General features: G+C 33.7%; 3 protein-coding genes and 1 long non-coding RNA gene across 9 annotated transcripts; 3 read left to right on the top strand and 1 right to left on the bottom strand.

Moving 5' to 3' along the window:
* The first annotated feature begins 4 nt into the window (after positions 1 to 4).
* LOC143265584 (uncharacterized) lies at positions 5 to 2,161 on the top strand. The gene is made up of 2 exons (XR_013040205.1): positions 5 to 1,973; positions 2,044 to 2,161. It is a non-coding gene; the product is annotated as an uncharacterized LOC143265584 (long non-coding RNA).
* Positions 2,162 to 2,303: 142 nt separating this feature from the next.
* LOC100881978 (uncharacterized) lies at positions 2,304 to 4,332 on the top strand. The gene is made up of 4 exons (XM_003705942.3): positions 2,304 to 2,990; positions 3,052 to 3,165; positions 3,241 to 3,397; positions 3,473 to 4,332. The coding sequence occupies exons 1-4, from the start codon at positions 2,661 to 2,663 to the stop codon at positions 3,646 to 3,648; spliced, it is 777 nt and encodes a 258-aa protein (XP_003705990.1). The 5' UTR covers positions 2,304 to 2,660; the 3' UTR covers positions 3,649 to 4,332.
* A 1,984-nt stretch (positions 4,333 to 6,316) lies between these two features.
* Positions 6,317 to 13,741, top strand: Cnot4 (CCR4-NOT transcription complex subunit 4). Of its 6 annotated transcripts, none has more exons than XM_012291617.2 (14): positions 6,317 to 6,546; positions 6,687 to 6,828; positions 6,910 to 7,029; positions 7,114 to 7,379; positions 7,476 to 7,585; positions 7,664 to 8,338; positions 9,422 to 9,610; positions 9,741 to 10,078; positions 10,168 to 10,461; positions 10,552 to 10,663; positions 11,103 to 11,165; positions 11,245 to 11,501; positions 11,815 to 11,962; positions 12,044 to 13,741. In XM_012291617.2, exons 1-14 carry the CDS (start codon positions 6,317 to 6,319, stop codon positions 12,049 to 12,051), a joined length of 2,952 nt encoding a protein of 983 aa, XP_012147007.2. In that variant the 3' UTR covers positions 12,052 to 13,741. The 6 variants fall into 6 exon arrangements, with proteins under 6 accessions (XP_012147007.2, XP_012147006.2, XP_003705989.2 ...); XM_012291616.2 differs by having other exon boundaries at positions 10,552 to 10,735; XM_003705941.3 differs by having other exon boundaries at positions 10,552 to 10,819.
* A 776-nt stretch (positions 13,742 to 14,517) lies between these two features.
* Positions 14,518 to 16,953, bottom strand: ohgt (E3 ubiquitin ligase component cereblon). The gene is made up of 7 exons (XM_003705882.3): positions 16,772 to 16,953; positions 16,364 to 16,470; positions 15,831 to 16,172; positions 15,454 to 15,706; positions 15,232 to 15,377; positions 14,951 to 15,147; positions 14,518 to 14,880 (listed from the first exon to the last, which is right to left on the bottom strand). The coding sequence occupies exons 1-7, from the start codon at positions 16,812 to 16,814 to the stop codon at positions 14,745 to 14,747; spliced, it is 1,224 nt and encodes a 407-aa protein (XP_003705930.1). The 5' UTR covers positions 16,815 to 16,953; the 3' UTR covers positions 14,518 to 14,744.
* Positions 16,954 to 16,998: the final 45 nt, after the last annotated feature.

Genomic DNA, 16,998 nt, shown 5'->3' with positions numbered 1-16,998 from the left:
AGCAGAGTATAAAAATAGAAGCAGGCAAGCGCGCAAGATTTTTGGAGTTCAGATTTTAGTTGACGGAAATACAGTGCAATACAGATCCAGATCTAGAGGTGACGAAGGTATAGATCGTGTTACGAGTCGATACACCGCGGAGTCTGATCCTTAGATCCTTGCATCCTTAGATCCGTGGATTCCTAGATCGGTGGATCCTTAGATCAGTGGATCCCTAGATCGGTGGATCCCTAGATCGGTGGATCCCTAGATCCTTGCATCCCTAGATCGGTGGATCTCTAGATCGGTGGATCCCTAGATCGGTGGATCCCTAGATCGGTGGATCCCTAAATCGGTGGATTCCTAGATCGGTGGATTCCTAGATCGGTGGATCCCTAGATCGGTGGATCCCTAGATCCTTGCATCCCTAGATCGGTGGATCTCTAGATCGGTGGATCCCTAGATCGGTGGATCCCTAGATCGGTGGATCCCTAGATCGGTGGATCCCTAGATCGGTGGATCCCTAAATCGGTGGATTCCTAGATCGGTGGATCCCTAGATCCTTGCATCCCTAGATCGGTGGATCCTTAGATCCTTGGATCCCAATATCCTTGCATCCCTAGATCGGTGGAACCCTAGATCCTTGCATCCCTAGATCGGTGGATCTCTAGATCGGTGGATCCCTAGATCGGTGGATCCCTAGATCGGTGGATCCCTAGATCGGTGGATCCCTAAATCGGTGGATTCCTAGATCGGTGGATCCCTAGATCCTTGCATCCCTAGATCGGTGGATCCTTAGATCCTTGGATCCCAATATCCTTGCATCCCTAGATCGGTGGAACCCTAGATCCTTGCATCCCTAGATCGGTGGATCCCTAGATCCTTGCATCCCTAGATCGGTGGATCCCTAAATCCGTGGATCCCTAGATCCTTGCATCCCTAGATCGGTGGATCCCTAGATCCTTGCATCCCTAGATCCGTGGATCCCTAGAACCGTGGATCCCTAGATTCCTAAATCTCCTAAACTCCTAAAGTCGTAGAGTCGTGAATCTCCCTAGATTCTAAAATCCTTACACCGCAGAATATATTAATTAATGTTTTTAGCAATTTTTAAAAAGTTCGCAGTCTCGTCTTGGTCTCGGAACAAAATGGTCGTCGCTGTACATGCATTATTCAGTATCTTCGATCACTGTCAAATCGAACGTCATTTGTAATCTTTTTTTATTTTGTAACCCCTCATTTTTATGACGACTTATGCTACTTTTTACAGCGCCTTAACGACTGCATTATTCATGAACATTTGAACCTAGTACTTGCTTTTCAAAATTCTGTTTGAAAAACTTATTTTCATGTATTTCAAATGAAATTGAGAGAATCGTATTGAAAAACATGAGAACATAAATTCGTAGAAATATAGGAGTATAGTGATACAAGGTTTCACGAGTGTACATCTCAATGTAACACATTTACATTCCTATATCCTATAAAATTGTCTCGTGTGCCAAGCATAGTCATTGTGTTACTAAAAATTGCTTGACGGTTTCCTGAACGACTGTTGACAGTGGATAAACAGCTAGTACAGAATACACGTCATTTCGTGGTATTTGCATTCTGGCTTAGCAATGTTTGCGAGTAAAGAAACGTTGCGGAACTAACCTCGTTCGTTTTTACCTGAACATTTTATTATACACGATTTCATTTGTTACATTTACTAAAAAGTTTTATGATTTTTGAACGCATTTCGTTTTACGAAACATTATACAGAAATCCACCTTCGTATGAATTGAATTTCCCGCCATATTGTACTGTACACATTTCGCGGGAAAATAAAAATTTGAAATGGCGCCATCTGTCGGAATGCGCACGAAGCTACACTCCTGTAGCTCGAGGACATGAAAGTGGAGGACGTAACCGGTAAAAGTGACAAGGATAATGTGCGAGGACAGATATATGTAAATAGCTCCCTTACTAATTCATAACCGGATAAAAAACAAGTACTTATTCTTCGCGCATGTGTTGACCTTGTACAATTTTAAATACCTCTTCTACTATCCTGTTCTCTAGTTACCAGGAGCAGCATAGAGCACACTCCGTTAGATGGTATTGTTCACATTTTTTATTTCACCGCGAAATACAACCAAACTTTGAATTGGTATAATAAAATTGTGGGAATATTGATTTAGTTATTTATTTATTATTTATTGTACTCTCACAAAAGTGCAACTATAATATAAAATATAATAGTATGCGAAAAATATGTATTTTTCTTATAGGTATGAATTTGGCTCCAAAAGATGGCGCTTATGAGACTTCCATACATATTGCTTAACGAATCTGTATGTTTGAAGCTGTCTATCCAATAGTAAGCTTAGTAGGTTAATTGTAAACTACGTTTTATTTTCTTGTAGATATATTATGAAAATAATATCTATGTTCTGAACTATCGTTTTTGAAATAGTGTATATAGAAAACGTCGTGTGATGTAGTGTGATTGGTACTAACTTAAAAATTAATTTTATTTTTACTTATTTTAAGTTATAACTGTTGTGTACATGCCAAACAATAACCGCGAAAGTACTAAACAGTAGCACGTGTATATTACTACTTTTAATACTGTATAATTAAGATATATATTAATATATAAGATTTCTATTTAATGAAGTCATAACAAATCTGTCCTCATGATCCTGTCAAATATGACTGATTTAGACGTGGAAGATTCTTTAACAATATTAAATACTCAGTTAAACAAATCCATGGTTCTAATGGACACCACGACAGAGGGTGAAATGCATCAACCAAAAAATAACAAATCCATCAGAATTAATACAAAAATTCAACCACCTAATCAGTCTAAGTCCCCTTCAACGGCTAGAAAAAGTATTTTGAAAAAACCTGGAAGAACAAATGGTACTGAAACGGAGCAAAGTATAGAAAGTAGCCAGGACGTGTTAAATAATTCTGATCATAATAAACTGCCAACAAATACAGCTACTTTAAGACCACGTAATGTAAGTAAAATTAATTTTTCAAATGGCTTGATAGTAAATCATAAAATTAATTTTGTTTTAGATCAATGATTTAATTCAAGAGGAAGATTTAGTAATTGAATCTACGGATTCAACTTTTACCTTAGATGATATATCTGACAGTGAGGATATATGGATAATGGATATTCCTCGAACAGTGAGTTAAATGAGTTTTAGTATTTAAATTGTAAAGAAAATGGAATAATAAATATAAGTCTTATATGACTTTCAGATAGATCCAAGAGAATTAAAAAATCAAACCTTAGTACTTGGAGACAAATCAAAATTCAAAGTTAGAGAGGAACGGTACTGCACAGTGAACAATAATGTTAAACTCAGTACAACTTGTGTATTTAGTACCAACAAAGTAAAATCACGATTTAAAACTGGTAATAATTTCTATATCTTTGCTTGAAATAAGTGATCCAAGATTGTAATAAATACCTTTATTGTTTTATGTGCAGTTAATATAAAACCAGCAGGTGCAATTACAGTTAGACGGAAACTTTCAGGAGTTCCAAAAATTAAACCAATGCAGATAGAAAACTGTAGTGTACCATTTCCTAAGAATTTGAAAGCACGACATCCATTGTTTGGTGTAAATTTTGAAGGTAAAGTTAAAAAGGATGCAGTAAAATAACTTATCTACAAACAGGTCAATAGTGGGGAAAAATCAATATTATATATTATATATTGCTCGAGAATTAAATTGTGATCAGGAAATTATATGCTGTAGTATTTGTTAATAATTTACAAATATTCTTATTTTTTTATAAGAAGTCAAAGTAACAGAGCATAATTTTATTGAGGTTCTATAAATATAAAATAAGCTGCAAGATTAGCTTTGTATTTTACAGAATAAAATGTGGTGTTTGATTTCGTTAATATTAAAAATTGACAAAGAATTTAGCATTAACTCAAATTTATGTTGTATCAATTTTACATCTGACTGATTTAAATAATTTTAAAGATAGACTTGAGTGCAATGTAGGTTCCCTATGGATAAGGGCAAGTATAGGGGTAGGAGTATCATATATTTCTCTTCAATTGTGTGAGTCCAAGTTTGTGAACTTGAAATTTTCAAATTTCTAAATTTGAAAATGCTCTATTGAATAATTGGAAGTCTCTTTCCTTTACGTCGTTATCTTCTATAGGGAAACCTACTGTACAAGATGTGCTGATGAGAACATACCTTGTTGTATTTAATATTAGAAATATTTGACGTCAATTGTTGGTACCATTGCAAGAACGGTTACCCACTATTTCCGGGTGCGCGCTAAATACAAATCACAAGAATGCATGAATACAGAAATTTATAACATAACTACTTATCATTGTCAAAAATTTATTTCAAATACCTACATTATATCGTCTACGAATACGGATTCGTCATTTTAAATAAACAAAAATTAAAATCAAATTTTAATACGCCTAACAATGCAATCGAAATTTAGTCGATGTGCGCTTTCAGAATCCTTTACCTATGCGCCTCTCGTTAAATACCAGTCTATGTAACATCCGTTTCTGCGCAGTCGCGGTGCGCATGCGACCAGGTCTCGAAGACTGTACAAAAATTTCCCAGTAGAGAAAAGAGATTTGTTAGTGGAAAAGTTGTAACGTAAGTAAACAAGAACCGAGAAGTTTTGATCAACGAATGTGCGAAGTTAACTCTAGACTCGACGAAAACGTTAGTACGTGACCATTGAATTCCAACAACCGTCGCAGAATCGCTTGGTCTTACGAAGTTAAGGTTAAACGAGCCAGGTATACCCTGTAACCAGTTCAGGGTATTTAGCAACCCCTCTGACGACAAATCATTCAATCCTTTGTGACGTTCGCGGCCAATCGTAATACGTTGATCGCACTGCTGCAGTTTGTTTTTATATAAACCGCATATTAAAAAAAAAGACGTGTGTACCGATCAAGATCGTATGTACTTGTTTGCGTTCGAGATTAGGATTTCGTTTTCAGAAAGTAGGTGTATGTACAAGATCGGTGAGAGTCTTTTTCTTTCACGCGCAAGATCAAGACAACGTCCATTGGCTAAAAAGGGATGAAACGAATGATGGCATCGTTGTTCTATCCATCTTCCTTGTGTATTCATTTCTCTCTCTCTTTCTCTCTCTCTCTCTCGCTTTACTCCCCCCTCTTTCCCTTCGCCACTCCTTTCGTTACTTCCATTTCTCATTCTCTCGCTTGCCGCTAGCCTTTTCCCCCCTTCAAAATCGTATCGCGAATCGTCGAGACCATCGTCCTTGCGTATGCGAATAGTTTGTCTTCGAAGCTATACGGAATTTACGTGTCATTCCCCACCACGCAACTTTTCGCAGATTTTCACGTAGGTTTCTGCTATGGCGTAGTACCTCTCACTCGCTCCCTGACGTTTCTTCGCTTCTCTCGACGCCACCAACAGCTGTTTCGTCCGATCGTCGCCCTCTCGTATAGTTCGTGTCTGGCCATACGAGCGAGAGAGAGAGAAAGTGAGTGGGAGAGCAGAGACAGTGGCCCTACCGCAAGTTTTTCGTCGTCGATCAAAGCCTCGCGTTATAAACTTGTCATTTTTACGTCCACCGTAAGGGCGTACGCGATCGTTTTAATCGCTCAAGCCGTGGAGCGTCCTTTGTTCGTTTGACAGCTCCTGTCAAACGAATCCTTCTTTCCAACTGTTCGTCAAATCTGTCAGCCAAACAGTCACCGTTTCCTATTATTCTATTTTTTCTCAGTACGCGCTAATTCGAAAATAATTATATCGTTCGAACATACGTTACGAGGTTTATCTGGAATTACTTGAAAACAGCGGCTAGTACGACCGACGACACGTCTGACTCATAACATTCCTACTCTACGACAGTTTAACGTACAGTTATTTGTTTCAGATTGTATGAGGATATTAGCGTGTAAGAAGTTACAAGTACAGTCAATTACATAGGATCAAAGCATTGTAAAAACTTTGCACGTAAGTACATCACATGTATATCAATGTGTTCTGTGTGGACAATCTTGCATCTGTTATTCAAAGCATTTCATTGAATATGTTACGTACAATCATTTTTGAACATAGTGAATATGATTTTAGTCGTATGATTATTTAGTAAAGTATGTTTTGTTTCATGATATGTTAAAAATGTAACTCACAACTGTACATGTCCCTTATACCATGTATTAACTGCACAACATATTTTTAGCATTGTTCTAAGTTTAATACAAACAAAACCTATACATTTCATTATTCCATTTGTTTACAGGACTATAAATAGAAAAATCTTGGTAACTTACTGTATTGTGTGATATAAAAGATAAAAACAAAAATGTCAGTATTGAATCAAAGCGGGGAAGATGCAGTGGAGTGTCCTTTGTGTATGGAACCATTGGATGTGAATGATTTGAATTTTTTTCCGTGCACTTGCGGATACCAAATATGTCAGTTCTGTTGGCACAGAATTCGTACCGATGAAAATGGTTTGTGCCCTGCCTGTCGGAAGGCCTATTCTGAAAATCCTGCCGATTTTAAACCTTTGAGTGAGGAAGACTTTGCAAGGTAGATAACACTCATTGTCTAAAAATCGTGAAACATACAATAACTAGTGTGTGAATGTTTATACATTTATAATATATCGGAATCTGCAAAGAATATGTATATGTATATATTTTGACATGGACATATATTCTCTTTGTTAGATTAAAAGCAGAAAAGAGATTAAAAGATCAGCAACGTAAGCAAAGGGTTACAGAAAACCGTAAACATCTAGCAAATGTGAGAGTAGTACAAAAAAATCTAGTATTTGTAGTAGGATTACCATTGCGACTTGCGGATGCTGATGTGAGTTCAAACGCGAATAAGCTAAGTGAAATGATGACAGTGTTAATGATATATAATATATTTGTATTAACTATTGCATAGGTATTAAAGCGGCACGAATATTTTGGAAAATTTGGCAAAATTCACAAAGTTGTAATAAATCAGAGCACTTCCTATGCAGGGTCTCAGGGCCCTAGTGCTTCGGCTTATGTTACCTATCAAGTAAGTATCCAACTTTTATTATTATTGCATTTTCAGATTCTACATTTATGCACAGTTTAAATTTTGAAATTTGTATAATATTAGCGTCCGGAAGATGCACTACGTGCTATAGCGGCTGTGAATAATGTTGTTATGGATGGACGAACAATTAAAACGTCATTAGGAACAACAAAGTATTGTTCACACTTTATGCGTAATCAGCCTTGTCCAAAACCAGATTGTATGTATTTACATGATCTTGGGGACCAGGAGGCATCGTTTACAAAGGAGGAGATGCATCAAGGCAAACATCAAGAGTACGAGCGTAAACTTGTGCAATCGTTACATGCATCACATGCATCTGCGCAACGGTAATTTCTTTTGTTATATTTAAAGCTATATGAATATATTTTATTCAAATATATTTGAAGCCAACTTGTAACAAATATCATATTTATATTCCGTAGGAAACCAACGCCATCACCATCTGTGACGGGTAGTATTGTTCGAGAAAACGGAACTTTAAATTCTCAAGCCAAAGAAGCTTGGCCATCGTTGCAAACTGGACAGACAAATAGTAAGATGTTACTTCAGAAAAATTTAACTTTGAAAACAATGTACTGTATTTGGTTAGTTAATTGGTTGATGTTTATAGGTACACAAACAAATTGTAAAGAATTATCACCACCAACGCAAACATCGTCACAATTAAATAATGTAACGAATGGTAGTGGTACAATCAATCAAACTCAGGTATCGTCAAGTGGAACAACGCAACAACAGACCAACAATAATAAAGGTGAACCTATGAATTTACGAAGGGGCAAAAGTAATAGTGAAAGTAAAGCACAGGCCGCGCGGAATAAACATAAAAATTGTCAAAATAAAGAAAAACATAGTACACGGACAACTTCCCGATCTGAATCAAGCTCTATTGGTACACAAAATAATGTGCAATCACAAATAAATGGACAAAAAGATATTAGAAATTTTTCCTCCGAAACGAATAGTGACGTATTACAAAAGTTGGGTAATAAGTGTAAATCAGAACAACAGCAGCCACAACCACAACAGCAGCAGCAACAGTCTCAGCCGCAGCAAAATAATAAAGGATCTAAATTAGTTCAGCAACAGCAACAGTCTCAAGACCTTAAAGTAAACGGAGTAGTGCAAAATGGAGAGCGCCGACATTCGGATAGTGAGACAGATCAACAACGCGAAGGTAGTACACCGGCTAGTACAATTTCAAGTACAGAAGATTCAAATGCGAGTCACCAAGTGGAACATTTAGCAGAATCAAGTGAGGAGAACAGTGGTGCTGCTATTTTGGGTGAGTTTCTGATATTCGTGATTATTTCTATATGTATTGATTTTCTGCTTCTAAAATAAATATACGAAATAGTTGAATTCAACATAAAACATAAATGAAAAATGTGCTAATCAGAAAAAGAAAGACATTACATTTGCTATTATTAAGATTATGTATTTAAATTTATAACATAAATACCTGTAGGAATATTATTGAAATGAATTTTTGTTTGTTTAAGTTTGGAAATTTTAGAGATAAAGTCCAAACTTTTTTTTTATTATTTTTTTTTCTTCATTTTATGGTAATTTTCAGTTGTATATGTTTGTAAAATACCTTTTGTTGTATGAGTATGCGAACATTTTCTACATATTTCTTTTAATGTCTCTGAAATTTAACGAAACCTACATTTAAAATAGAATATAAGAAAGTTTATGATTATGCAATTTAATCAAAATAAGAGAGGCTATTTATAGTAATTGCCATGTTTAAACCATTTTAATTAGTACTATAAAATGTCATGCAGAGTACTTGTAATTAATCACAAAACATTCTACATGTGTGCCTATATAGTTTAACATTGTATGTTATATTTACTTTAAATATATGAAACGACAATTTTCGAACAATGTGTAATATGTCGATAACATGCAAGTGTCTTATGGCTATGTCTTATAACTGTAGAATAGAACATAAATAGTTATAGATATATGCCAAAATAAAGAGAATTCTTTAAAAAAAAATATAGTAACTGTTTTTTGTGTTTCTGTACACACTTGACTTTATCCTTCTTGTAAGTTATATCATTTGTGCATATGTTAGATTAAGTGTCTGGAAAATATATATATATTTTCCTTTATTTCATGTTACAAAAAACTTACAAAAAAATCTGATTATGTATCTATATTAAATTATGTCTTTGTAATCTTTGATTTAAAAATATCCATACTTGTGTACTGAGTTTTCCAGGCACATTTATGCATTGTTTGAGATTCATTAATGGTGGCAGAGAGGAATAGCATTAGTAGCTGTTTATTCTGGCATTGTATCCTACAAAATGATTTGATCACGTCTCGTAGTGTAGAGATTTGTGCGTATCATCTTTAGGTTCCTCTCCAGCTAGCACAAATTCGTCACAAGGTGCCAATCAACAGCCACCACCAGGACTACATAATGGGTCTCAAATGCAACTCAATCATCGGTCGATCTTTCAAACGGATAATAATAGTTTCTTCAGTTCAAATAATTTCCAGAAAATCTCTACCACTACCATTGTACCACCTACTTCTTTGACAGGCATGTACATATAGTTTTTCATGGTGTTGCAATTATTACATTTTAATTTCTGTTAACCAATTTTGTGAACATACATATTTTGTACGAGCTGCATTATAAAGAAAGTAAAATTAATTTTTTGAATATGCAGCAAACCCAAATTTGAAGTGGACAAGCACAGGCTTAACTTCAATCCCTGACTCGTTACCATTGGTTCAATCAACTGAAGATTGGCAAGCAGCTTTTGGTTTTCAACCTGAAACTACACGGACAAATCATGTTGTACAAAAATCCAGTCCTTCAAGTTCACCAGGAGTAACATTCAATTCTGAAGGTTTTGTGGACGAGGAAGTTTATACTAATTTACAATATACTACATTATCGGAACCTTCTGCTACTTTTACATCAAGTTTGCTTGTTAATTCACCTGCATCCAAATTTATGGCAGACTTTCAACAAAATTCATTACAACAAAGGCTTGCCTTACAAGTAAGCAATTCAACTATTGGCAATTTGATACAACGGTGTATGTTTATGTTGCAAATTACAATTAATAATAATAATTATAATTTCTTAAGGCACAACAAAATCAAGAGAACTGCGAGTATATAAAGCAAAACGGTCACGCTACCTTAGGAGAAGTTATAAATCATAAAGAATCTGGTTCTGATATAAAAGCTGACGATGACTTAGGTTTTGATCCTTTCCACGAAACACAAAAAGCTTTAGCTGAACTTATGGAAAATGAAATGCAACTTCAACAACAGAGGTTATTTCAACAACAACAACAACAACAAAGAGAACGAGAAGAGCAAAACAGGGTACAGCATCAACAGAATATTGCAAATCTTGGTCAACAACATTTTCCACAAGTAATTGACATTTCACTCTGGAATAATATATAGATTGCTTAAAAATAAATGGATTGTATATATTCTCATATTCCATACATTCTTGTTCAGGTTGCCCATATAGCACATTTACAACAACAGGCTCAGCATCTGCAGAACCTACAAGTTCTACAACAATCGCATTCCCTGCTGTCTCGTCTTCCACAGAATTTATTACAAAGTGGTACGCAAAGTCCTGCTCAGAATAGTGTGACTGCTGCCAATTTGGGACAACGTAGTCGCCTTCCACCACCAGGTTTCCCTGGTTCTACACCAAATCACATGAATTCTTTTGGTCTTGGTATACCGCGACCAGCTCCCACGAACAATGCTCTTTCGGGTTAGTATTTTTGCAATTTTGTCAATAATTAACGATAACAGTAAACGTATTTACTACGTTAATACAATGAACATTTCATAATTATTTCAAAGCATACACGATTACCTATTTTTTTTAAAACATCAAACAATGAAACAGTAAAGGTATAATTTCTCTGTAAATTGGGAATAATTAGTTGTGGCGAGCAATAGTGTTATCCAAGTATAAAAGTGAATTCTTGTGACTTTACAAAGAATTAATAGAATATTATACATGAGTTATTCGTCTAGTGTGCTGTTTACAGGAGCACAGCCACCACAGCAAAATGCCTATCTTCCAAATGGAAATCCTCTGTTGAATTCGCAAGGTAACTGTCGAGAAAAATATTAATGATCTCTTATCTTTTGTCATATGGCTGTTGAAACATTCAATGATATTTGAAATAGGTATTAGTAAATGCGCGGGTGATGCAGTTTATACGCTTAAGGATTGGTGTGATATTAACAATCAACAACAACAGCAACAATTTCATCATCAAGCATTACATCAAAAAGGAGGATGGAACAATTTTGGACCTATTGCAGACTGGACTTCGATTGACCCAGCTATTGTTAGTTCTAGGCCTCTTCCATTCCAGACTACTAGTACATGGCAATTTCCACATGTTCATCCTACACATACTGTATCACACAATGCGCAACAGGTACCAAATGTCCTTGTTAGTCATATATTTTTTATTATCATATACGGCCAGCTTGACGCTAAATACGATACGGAATGAAACCATTTTCTGGCGATTCTTTTTAATTTTTTAAGCGGATAAACCGAAAGTGATGAGAAGCGGGATAATAACCAAGTTTCTAGGTTCCCAAATTTCCAAATTACTAAATTTTCAAATCCACAAATTTCCAAATTCCCAGCGCTGGAGTTGGTACCATATGTGTGCTATTTTAAATGTCTGCGTCAAATTCGTATTCCAACTTCTAAGTGCTATGTTTACTGTCTACTTTATATAGGAACAGAATGGACCTACTCAACATTGGGCAATGCAACCACCTCCAGGTTTTGCTGCACCAGCGACTACAGGACAATTGAGTAATCAACAACCAAGCACAACTGCACAGCCGCACACCAAACTTATCTCTGCAGGATCGGAAATTGAAAGTAAGTTCGTCCACCTGTAGAGAAACTATTTTGTATTCTTGGACATATTAACTGTCATGTATTTAAACACCCACATTACAGATCTATAAATAAATATGAGTATGTGAAGTGTACAAGTGGCATCCATATGAGACAAGATGAAAGTCAACAATGATATAAAAACCCGACAGTCTGTTACGTACGTTTTCCTGACCCGTGTCTATACCTTTCAATTAATTTTATTCTAATACTTTATTCTGTTCTCACTGGATGAGTATTTGTCATTGAATAAGTATTGAAAGAAATATGGAATTTAAATGAAAGGGAATATAATTTAATGAATACTTTCGAATATATGCGACGAATATACTCCTATATACGTTCTCGATAATATTCTTATATATAATCTATAGTAAAATTCGAACTATTTACAAGTCTGGCAATCTTACTACGATTAAGTTTGCGTAGGTTGAACGATAACAGGTATCAAATTGAAGGCGATGACCTTGATTTAATAATTAACACGTTAAATAAGATACTTATGATGATAATTATAACAAATTTTTGTGTATATATTATCCAAATTCAAGTAAACATATGCAAGCGAACACGAGAAATGCTTTATTTGTGTAAATAACATTTTCAAAAAAACATATATCATGAGTAAAAAAAGTGCATATAATAAAAATTCGTCGATAATTACTATTTCTTTTCTTTTTTTCCATATTATTAATAAATTGTTACGTTTAAAATAGGGGATTATGATCTGAAAAAATCAAAATGATAATACTTAACTGTTCCTTTTAAATATGGTTTCGTATTACGTTTACACTTCTAAATATTCTGGCAATATCAGAACAAATTTTTTTTAACAAAATATCTATTTGTCTGTCCCAAACAAGAGGTTTCTGTTATATATGTATGATAAATATGTATTATTATTGTGAAAATTAAATTCGCAGATAGTTATATCCCAATAAAACAAAAATTTCTCCAATTTAAACCATAATATCTTAAAATTTATGTTCATTCAAAATTTTCCAACTTTTTTAATCCTAAAACGGACTGATTTCAGGAAAAGAATCAATTTGATTTTGTAAATATCATATAGTGTATCTCATGAATATTTTACAGTCCTTGCAATCGCTTTAATTTTAGAATATAAAAAAGTTGAACAATTCTTTTCTAATTAATATGCAGTATAATAATAATATGCAATATGAAAAACAGTTTAGATTAAGAATTAATAGAGCAGAAAGGGAATGCAGTGACACTAAAATATTGAAGTATCAGGGTCACTAGGTAGGCAAAAATCTTAGTTACAGCAATGAGTATAAGATCTTATACTTTATTTATTTATTAATTGCTTGAAAGCCTGTGCCAGACAAATGTATGATTTATAGTTGATACTTCATCGCATTTGTGTAATTAGACGAGTGACTAATGGTTTCGTAAAGTGTAACACTTTATCAAAATTGATAAACCAGTCGGACATACATAGGATTCAGGAAACTACGAGCAACTGTCGAGATGATAAACATAAATAGTATATCGGAATCTCGAACATATACAAAATAAGTACCGATGTATAACAACATATGTCTGAATGATAGTACTATAATACGATTCGTTATCGTCGAATGATTAAATCCAAAGCAGACTGTTAAACGTATCTGCTGAACACGGCTGAACAACCACGATACATATACAAGAAAATGATTGAGATAATAAAGATATAATTATAATAAATTTAATTGAGTTAAGGTAATCGAGAAATATACGACATGCGCAAGAAATGAATGAAGAAACACGTTTTAATTCACGAGATCCTTCCGTCTTTCCCTTAAATATTTTTTTAATCAAATCTCGCATAAGTATAAATAATTATTTGCATGAATATACATTTAAAAATAACTATTCATTTTCCACGTTAAATTCACATTTATTAAATTCTGATGTACAAATAACAAAATATCATATTCCAATAACATGTATCATACGTTTGTTTATAACTTGTATATAATTATTGAAGATCGGTACAATGATGATAAATAATGCGATGTTGAACATATTTTTCAATACATACGCATTCCTTGAATAATGATGTAAAAACAAGATGTACATATTACGTACATACAGGTAAGGAAAACTGATATTTCAACTTTCCATTAAGTTTAATTTCTATTTTATCCTTTCAAGTGAAAACATCACACTGTAAGAAACTTTTATGAAGTTATTACTACTTAACAGGTTCTAATACGAAATACTCCATATGCAAGATATATTAACAAACTCTTATCTTAGTATTCCGATGGTTATGATTTAAGTTGGATGTACATGTTTTATAATGACTAGTTATACAAAAATTTTAATTAAGCATTACATGTTATAATTAAACGCCCCTTAAAACATATGAAGCAGAATATTCATTCAATCACTTTGCGAAAATAATTTACGTTCTGTTTTTTTTAAATATTCAGTGTCCATGTATTTTTCCAAATTTATATCGATAAGAAATAAACTTTCGAAATTAATTTATACGTATATATAAATTTTTTAAAAATTATTATCTGTACCTCAGTCAATTGGAAGTTCATGATAAATAGCTGCCTTACTATATGGTCTTTCTTTATACCAGAGAAACGAATGTTATCGCCACTAAAAGCTTAAGAAAATTTGTAGCATAAATAATTACACGCGGCGATGTAACGCTAACAAGCTATTGGAAATATGCACCTGGTTTGTTAAACTAATCTTCGGTCTCTTTGTTCAATTTAATGTACCGATTAAATTATTCGTTTGCTCACTTTTCTTTGCTTTTCAAGCGTTTACGCAACAAACCCCAGAATGATCTAGGTTTTAAGTTGTTTTGAACTGCTGTAAATTTCCACCCTATATGAGCACCACAATTTTCACACATAGCTGCTGTCCAAGCATACCTATTTAAAAAAATGCTGATTTATGCAATAATTCTATGTAAATGGAACATATAATTAAAACAAACCTTACCCTGGGAACCATGTATATTCTACTGAAGGTTGATTGGGACTTAATCTAAGGCCCTGCGCGTGATATAAAGTCACAGTCTCATATATGATTCCATCAGGATTACAGTAAGTACCCAGTGGACCTTCTTTACTCATTGGGATCATTTTTGATTGCCTTCCAATAAGAGTATTACAATCGCAACAAACAAATAATTTATCCTACGAGATAAACAACAGGATTCATTAAGTTTAAAATTTAAAAGGGAACATACTTATGCGTCATAATCTATTAATTTTACATACATCTACCAAATATGTGATTTCTCTTTGCAGTCTCGAAATTGCACAGTCATAATTTAATAAAACAATTCTTTCATTATCATCTAGTAACAAATTTTGGGCAACCCAGAATGATAGATCTGTAGGATTTTCTGGTATACTGCTTCCCCCTTTGGTTTTTAAATCAATTTCGATAAAAACATTACATGATATTACATGAAACATTTTTTAAAATATATAACTTACTGCTTTCAATAAACTTTAAATGCTGTCGTATTTTTAAAGAAAGTCTTAAAGGGTCATACTGCCGGTATACCCAACCAGGCCAAGGAGTAACTACAGCATCTAAATTTTCTACCCTTTCCTGTTTCTTAAAATCTTCCTCAGTTTTTGCATGTATCCGTAAACGATCTAACGAAGCTAAACGTTCATCCAAAAATGGTGGGCCAAGTGTTATTTCTGGTAGAATTTTTACATTGGCTAATAGTTGATCATAACCCTATATAATTAATTAGATAATATTTAAAGATATTTAGTAAGTCCAAAAAGAAAAATGTAAGTAGAGGGTTTTATGAATAAACTGGTGAATAGTTTAGTAATAAAAATAAATCCAACAAACAAACCTGTATTATAACTCTCAGAATTTTGAATCTTTGTCTGCCCTTAGCTTTTAAGCGAAAACCTAGATTACGGTCCTCATACATACATTCATAGATTTCTGCAGTTGTACCTATTGGTGCCATCATATCATCCCAAATGTATCCCAAACATACAACAGCTAAAGTTTTGTTGTTTCTGATGCAAGTAGTTAACATATCAATGGTGTGTTCATCGAACACAATCATAGGTAGTGTTTGACCAGGAAATAACATAACAAAATCTTTGACTACCAGTGGCAAGTTCATGTAAATTCCATCATCTAATATTGTCCTTCCTCTCAGTTCTTCAAAATTATGCCCTAAATACTGGTAATACACTTATATATTATGAAGAATACTAATCCAATATGCATTGTATTTATAAGATATCTCCTCTGCAATGAAATGATCAGATAAGTTCAAGAATATTGAAAATTTCAATACATACAGAACAAATGTTACTTATTATTACATTCTATCATTTCATTACAGAGTACAAACACTTATTGCAAACTTACAGAATGTGTTGCTGGCAATGTCAAATCAAATGTACTTTCAATGGATACAGATGTTTCATCTGTATTTTCTTCTGAAATATCTTCTTCTGCATTGTTTTGTCTGTTATCTAGATATAGTAAAAAGGAAGAAGTTTTTAATTTATGTTTATTTTCTTATACTAAACGTAATATGAGTATACAAGAAAGATAATATACAATAAAATAAGGATATAAAAATATTAACTTCTTACAAATATATGCAAGATATAAAAAGATTTAAAAGTATCTAGAATGCAGGGAGCATTTTATAAACTGCTGACACTTAACAGTTTACGTAGTCGCAACAATATGTGGAACAATTAAATACATAACCTATACATTTTTAAACGTAATTTAAAATATTCAATAGCAAAATTTAAAATGTTATACCTAATTCACTAAATGTTTCATCGTCTTCCACATTGGCATCCATTGCCAATCACGTATTTGTAAAGATTTTACAAATCTTGGAAAATTGTAAACAATCAGCACTTTCCTTCTCGTAAACGTCAACACCATAAACTTCCATAAACTCTCTTTTGCTACTCACCACTCATGTATTACGACAGAATGCGATCATTGGTTTACATGAATGAACATTGTTGAAGATCGTATAC

This window comes from Megachile rotundata, chromosome 13, assembly GCF_050947335.1.
Source record: "Megachile rotundata isolate GNS110a chromosome 13, iyMegRotu1, whole genome shotgun sequence".
Lineage (NCBI taxonomy): Eukaryota > Metazoa > Arthropoda > Insecta > Hymenoptera > Megachilidae > Megachile > Megachile rotundata.
The sequence above is the reverse complement of the archived record's forward strand: the minus strand, read 5'-3'. Positions and strand labels throughout refer to the sequence as shown.

Coding starts and splice junctions, on each gene's coding strand:
- LOC100881978 (XM_003705942.3), top strand. CDS start 2,661: ATGATCCTGTCAAATATGACTGATTTAGACGTGGAAGATTCTTTAACA. Junction 3,166..3,240: donor TAATGGATATTCCTCGAACA/GTGAGTTAAATG, acceptor TATGACTTTCAG/ATAGATCCAAGAGAATTAAA. Junction 3,398..3,472: donor AAAATCACGATTTAAAACTG/GTAATAATTTCT, acceptor TTTTATGTGCAG/TTAATATAAAACCAGCAGGT.
- Cnot4 (XM_003705941.3), top strand. CDS start 6,317: ATGTCAGTATTGAATCAAAGCGGGGAAGATGCAGTGGAGTGTCCTTTG. Junction 9,611..9,740: donor ACCACCTACTTCTTTGACAG/GCATGTACATAT, acceptor TTGAATATGCAG/CAAACCCAAATTTGAAGTGG. Junction 11,166..11,244: donor TCCTCTGTTGAATTCGCAAG/GTAACTGTCGAG, acceptor TATTTGAAATAG/GTATTAGTAAATGCGCGGGT.
- ohgt (XM_003705882.3), bottom strand. CDS start 16,814: ATGGATGCCAATGTGGAAGACGATGAAACATTTAGTGAATTAG. Junction 15,707..15,830: donor TTCTGAGAGTTATAATACAG/GTTTGTTTGTTG, acceptor TTAATTATATAG/GGTTATGATCAACTATTAGC. Junction 15,148..15,231: donor AAATCACATATTTGGTAGAT/GTATGTAAAATT, acceptor TTTATCTCGTAG/GATAAATTATTTGTTTGTTG.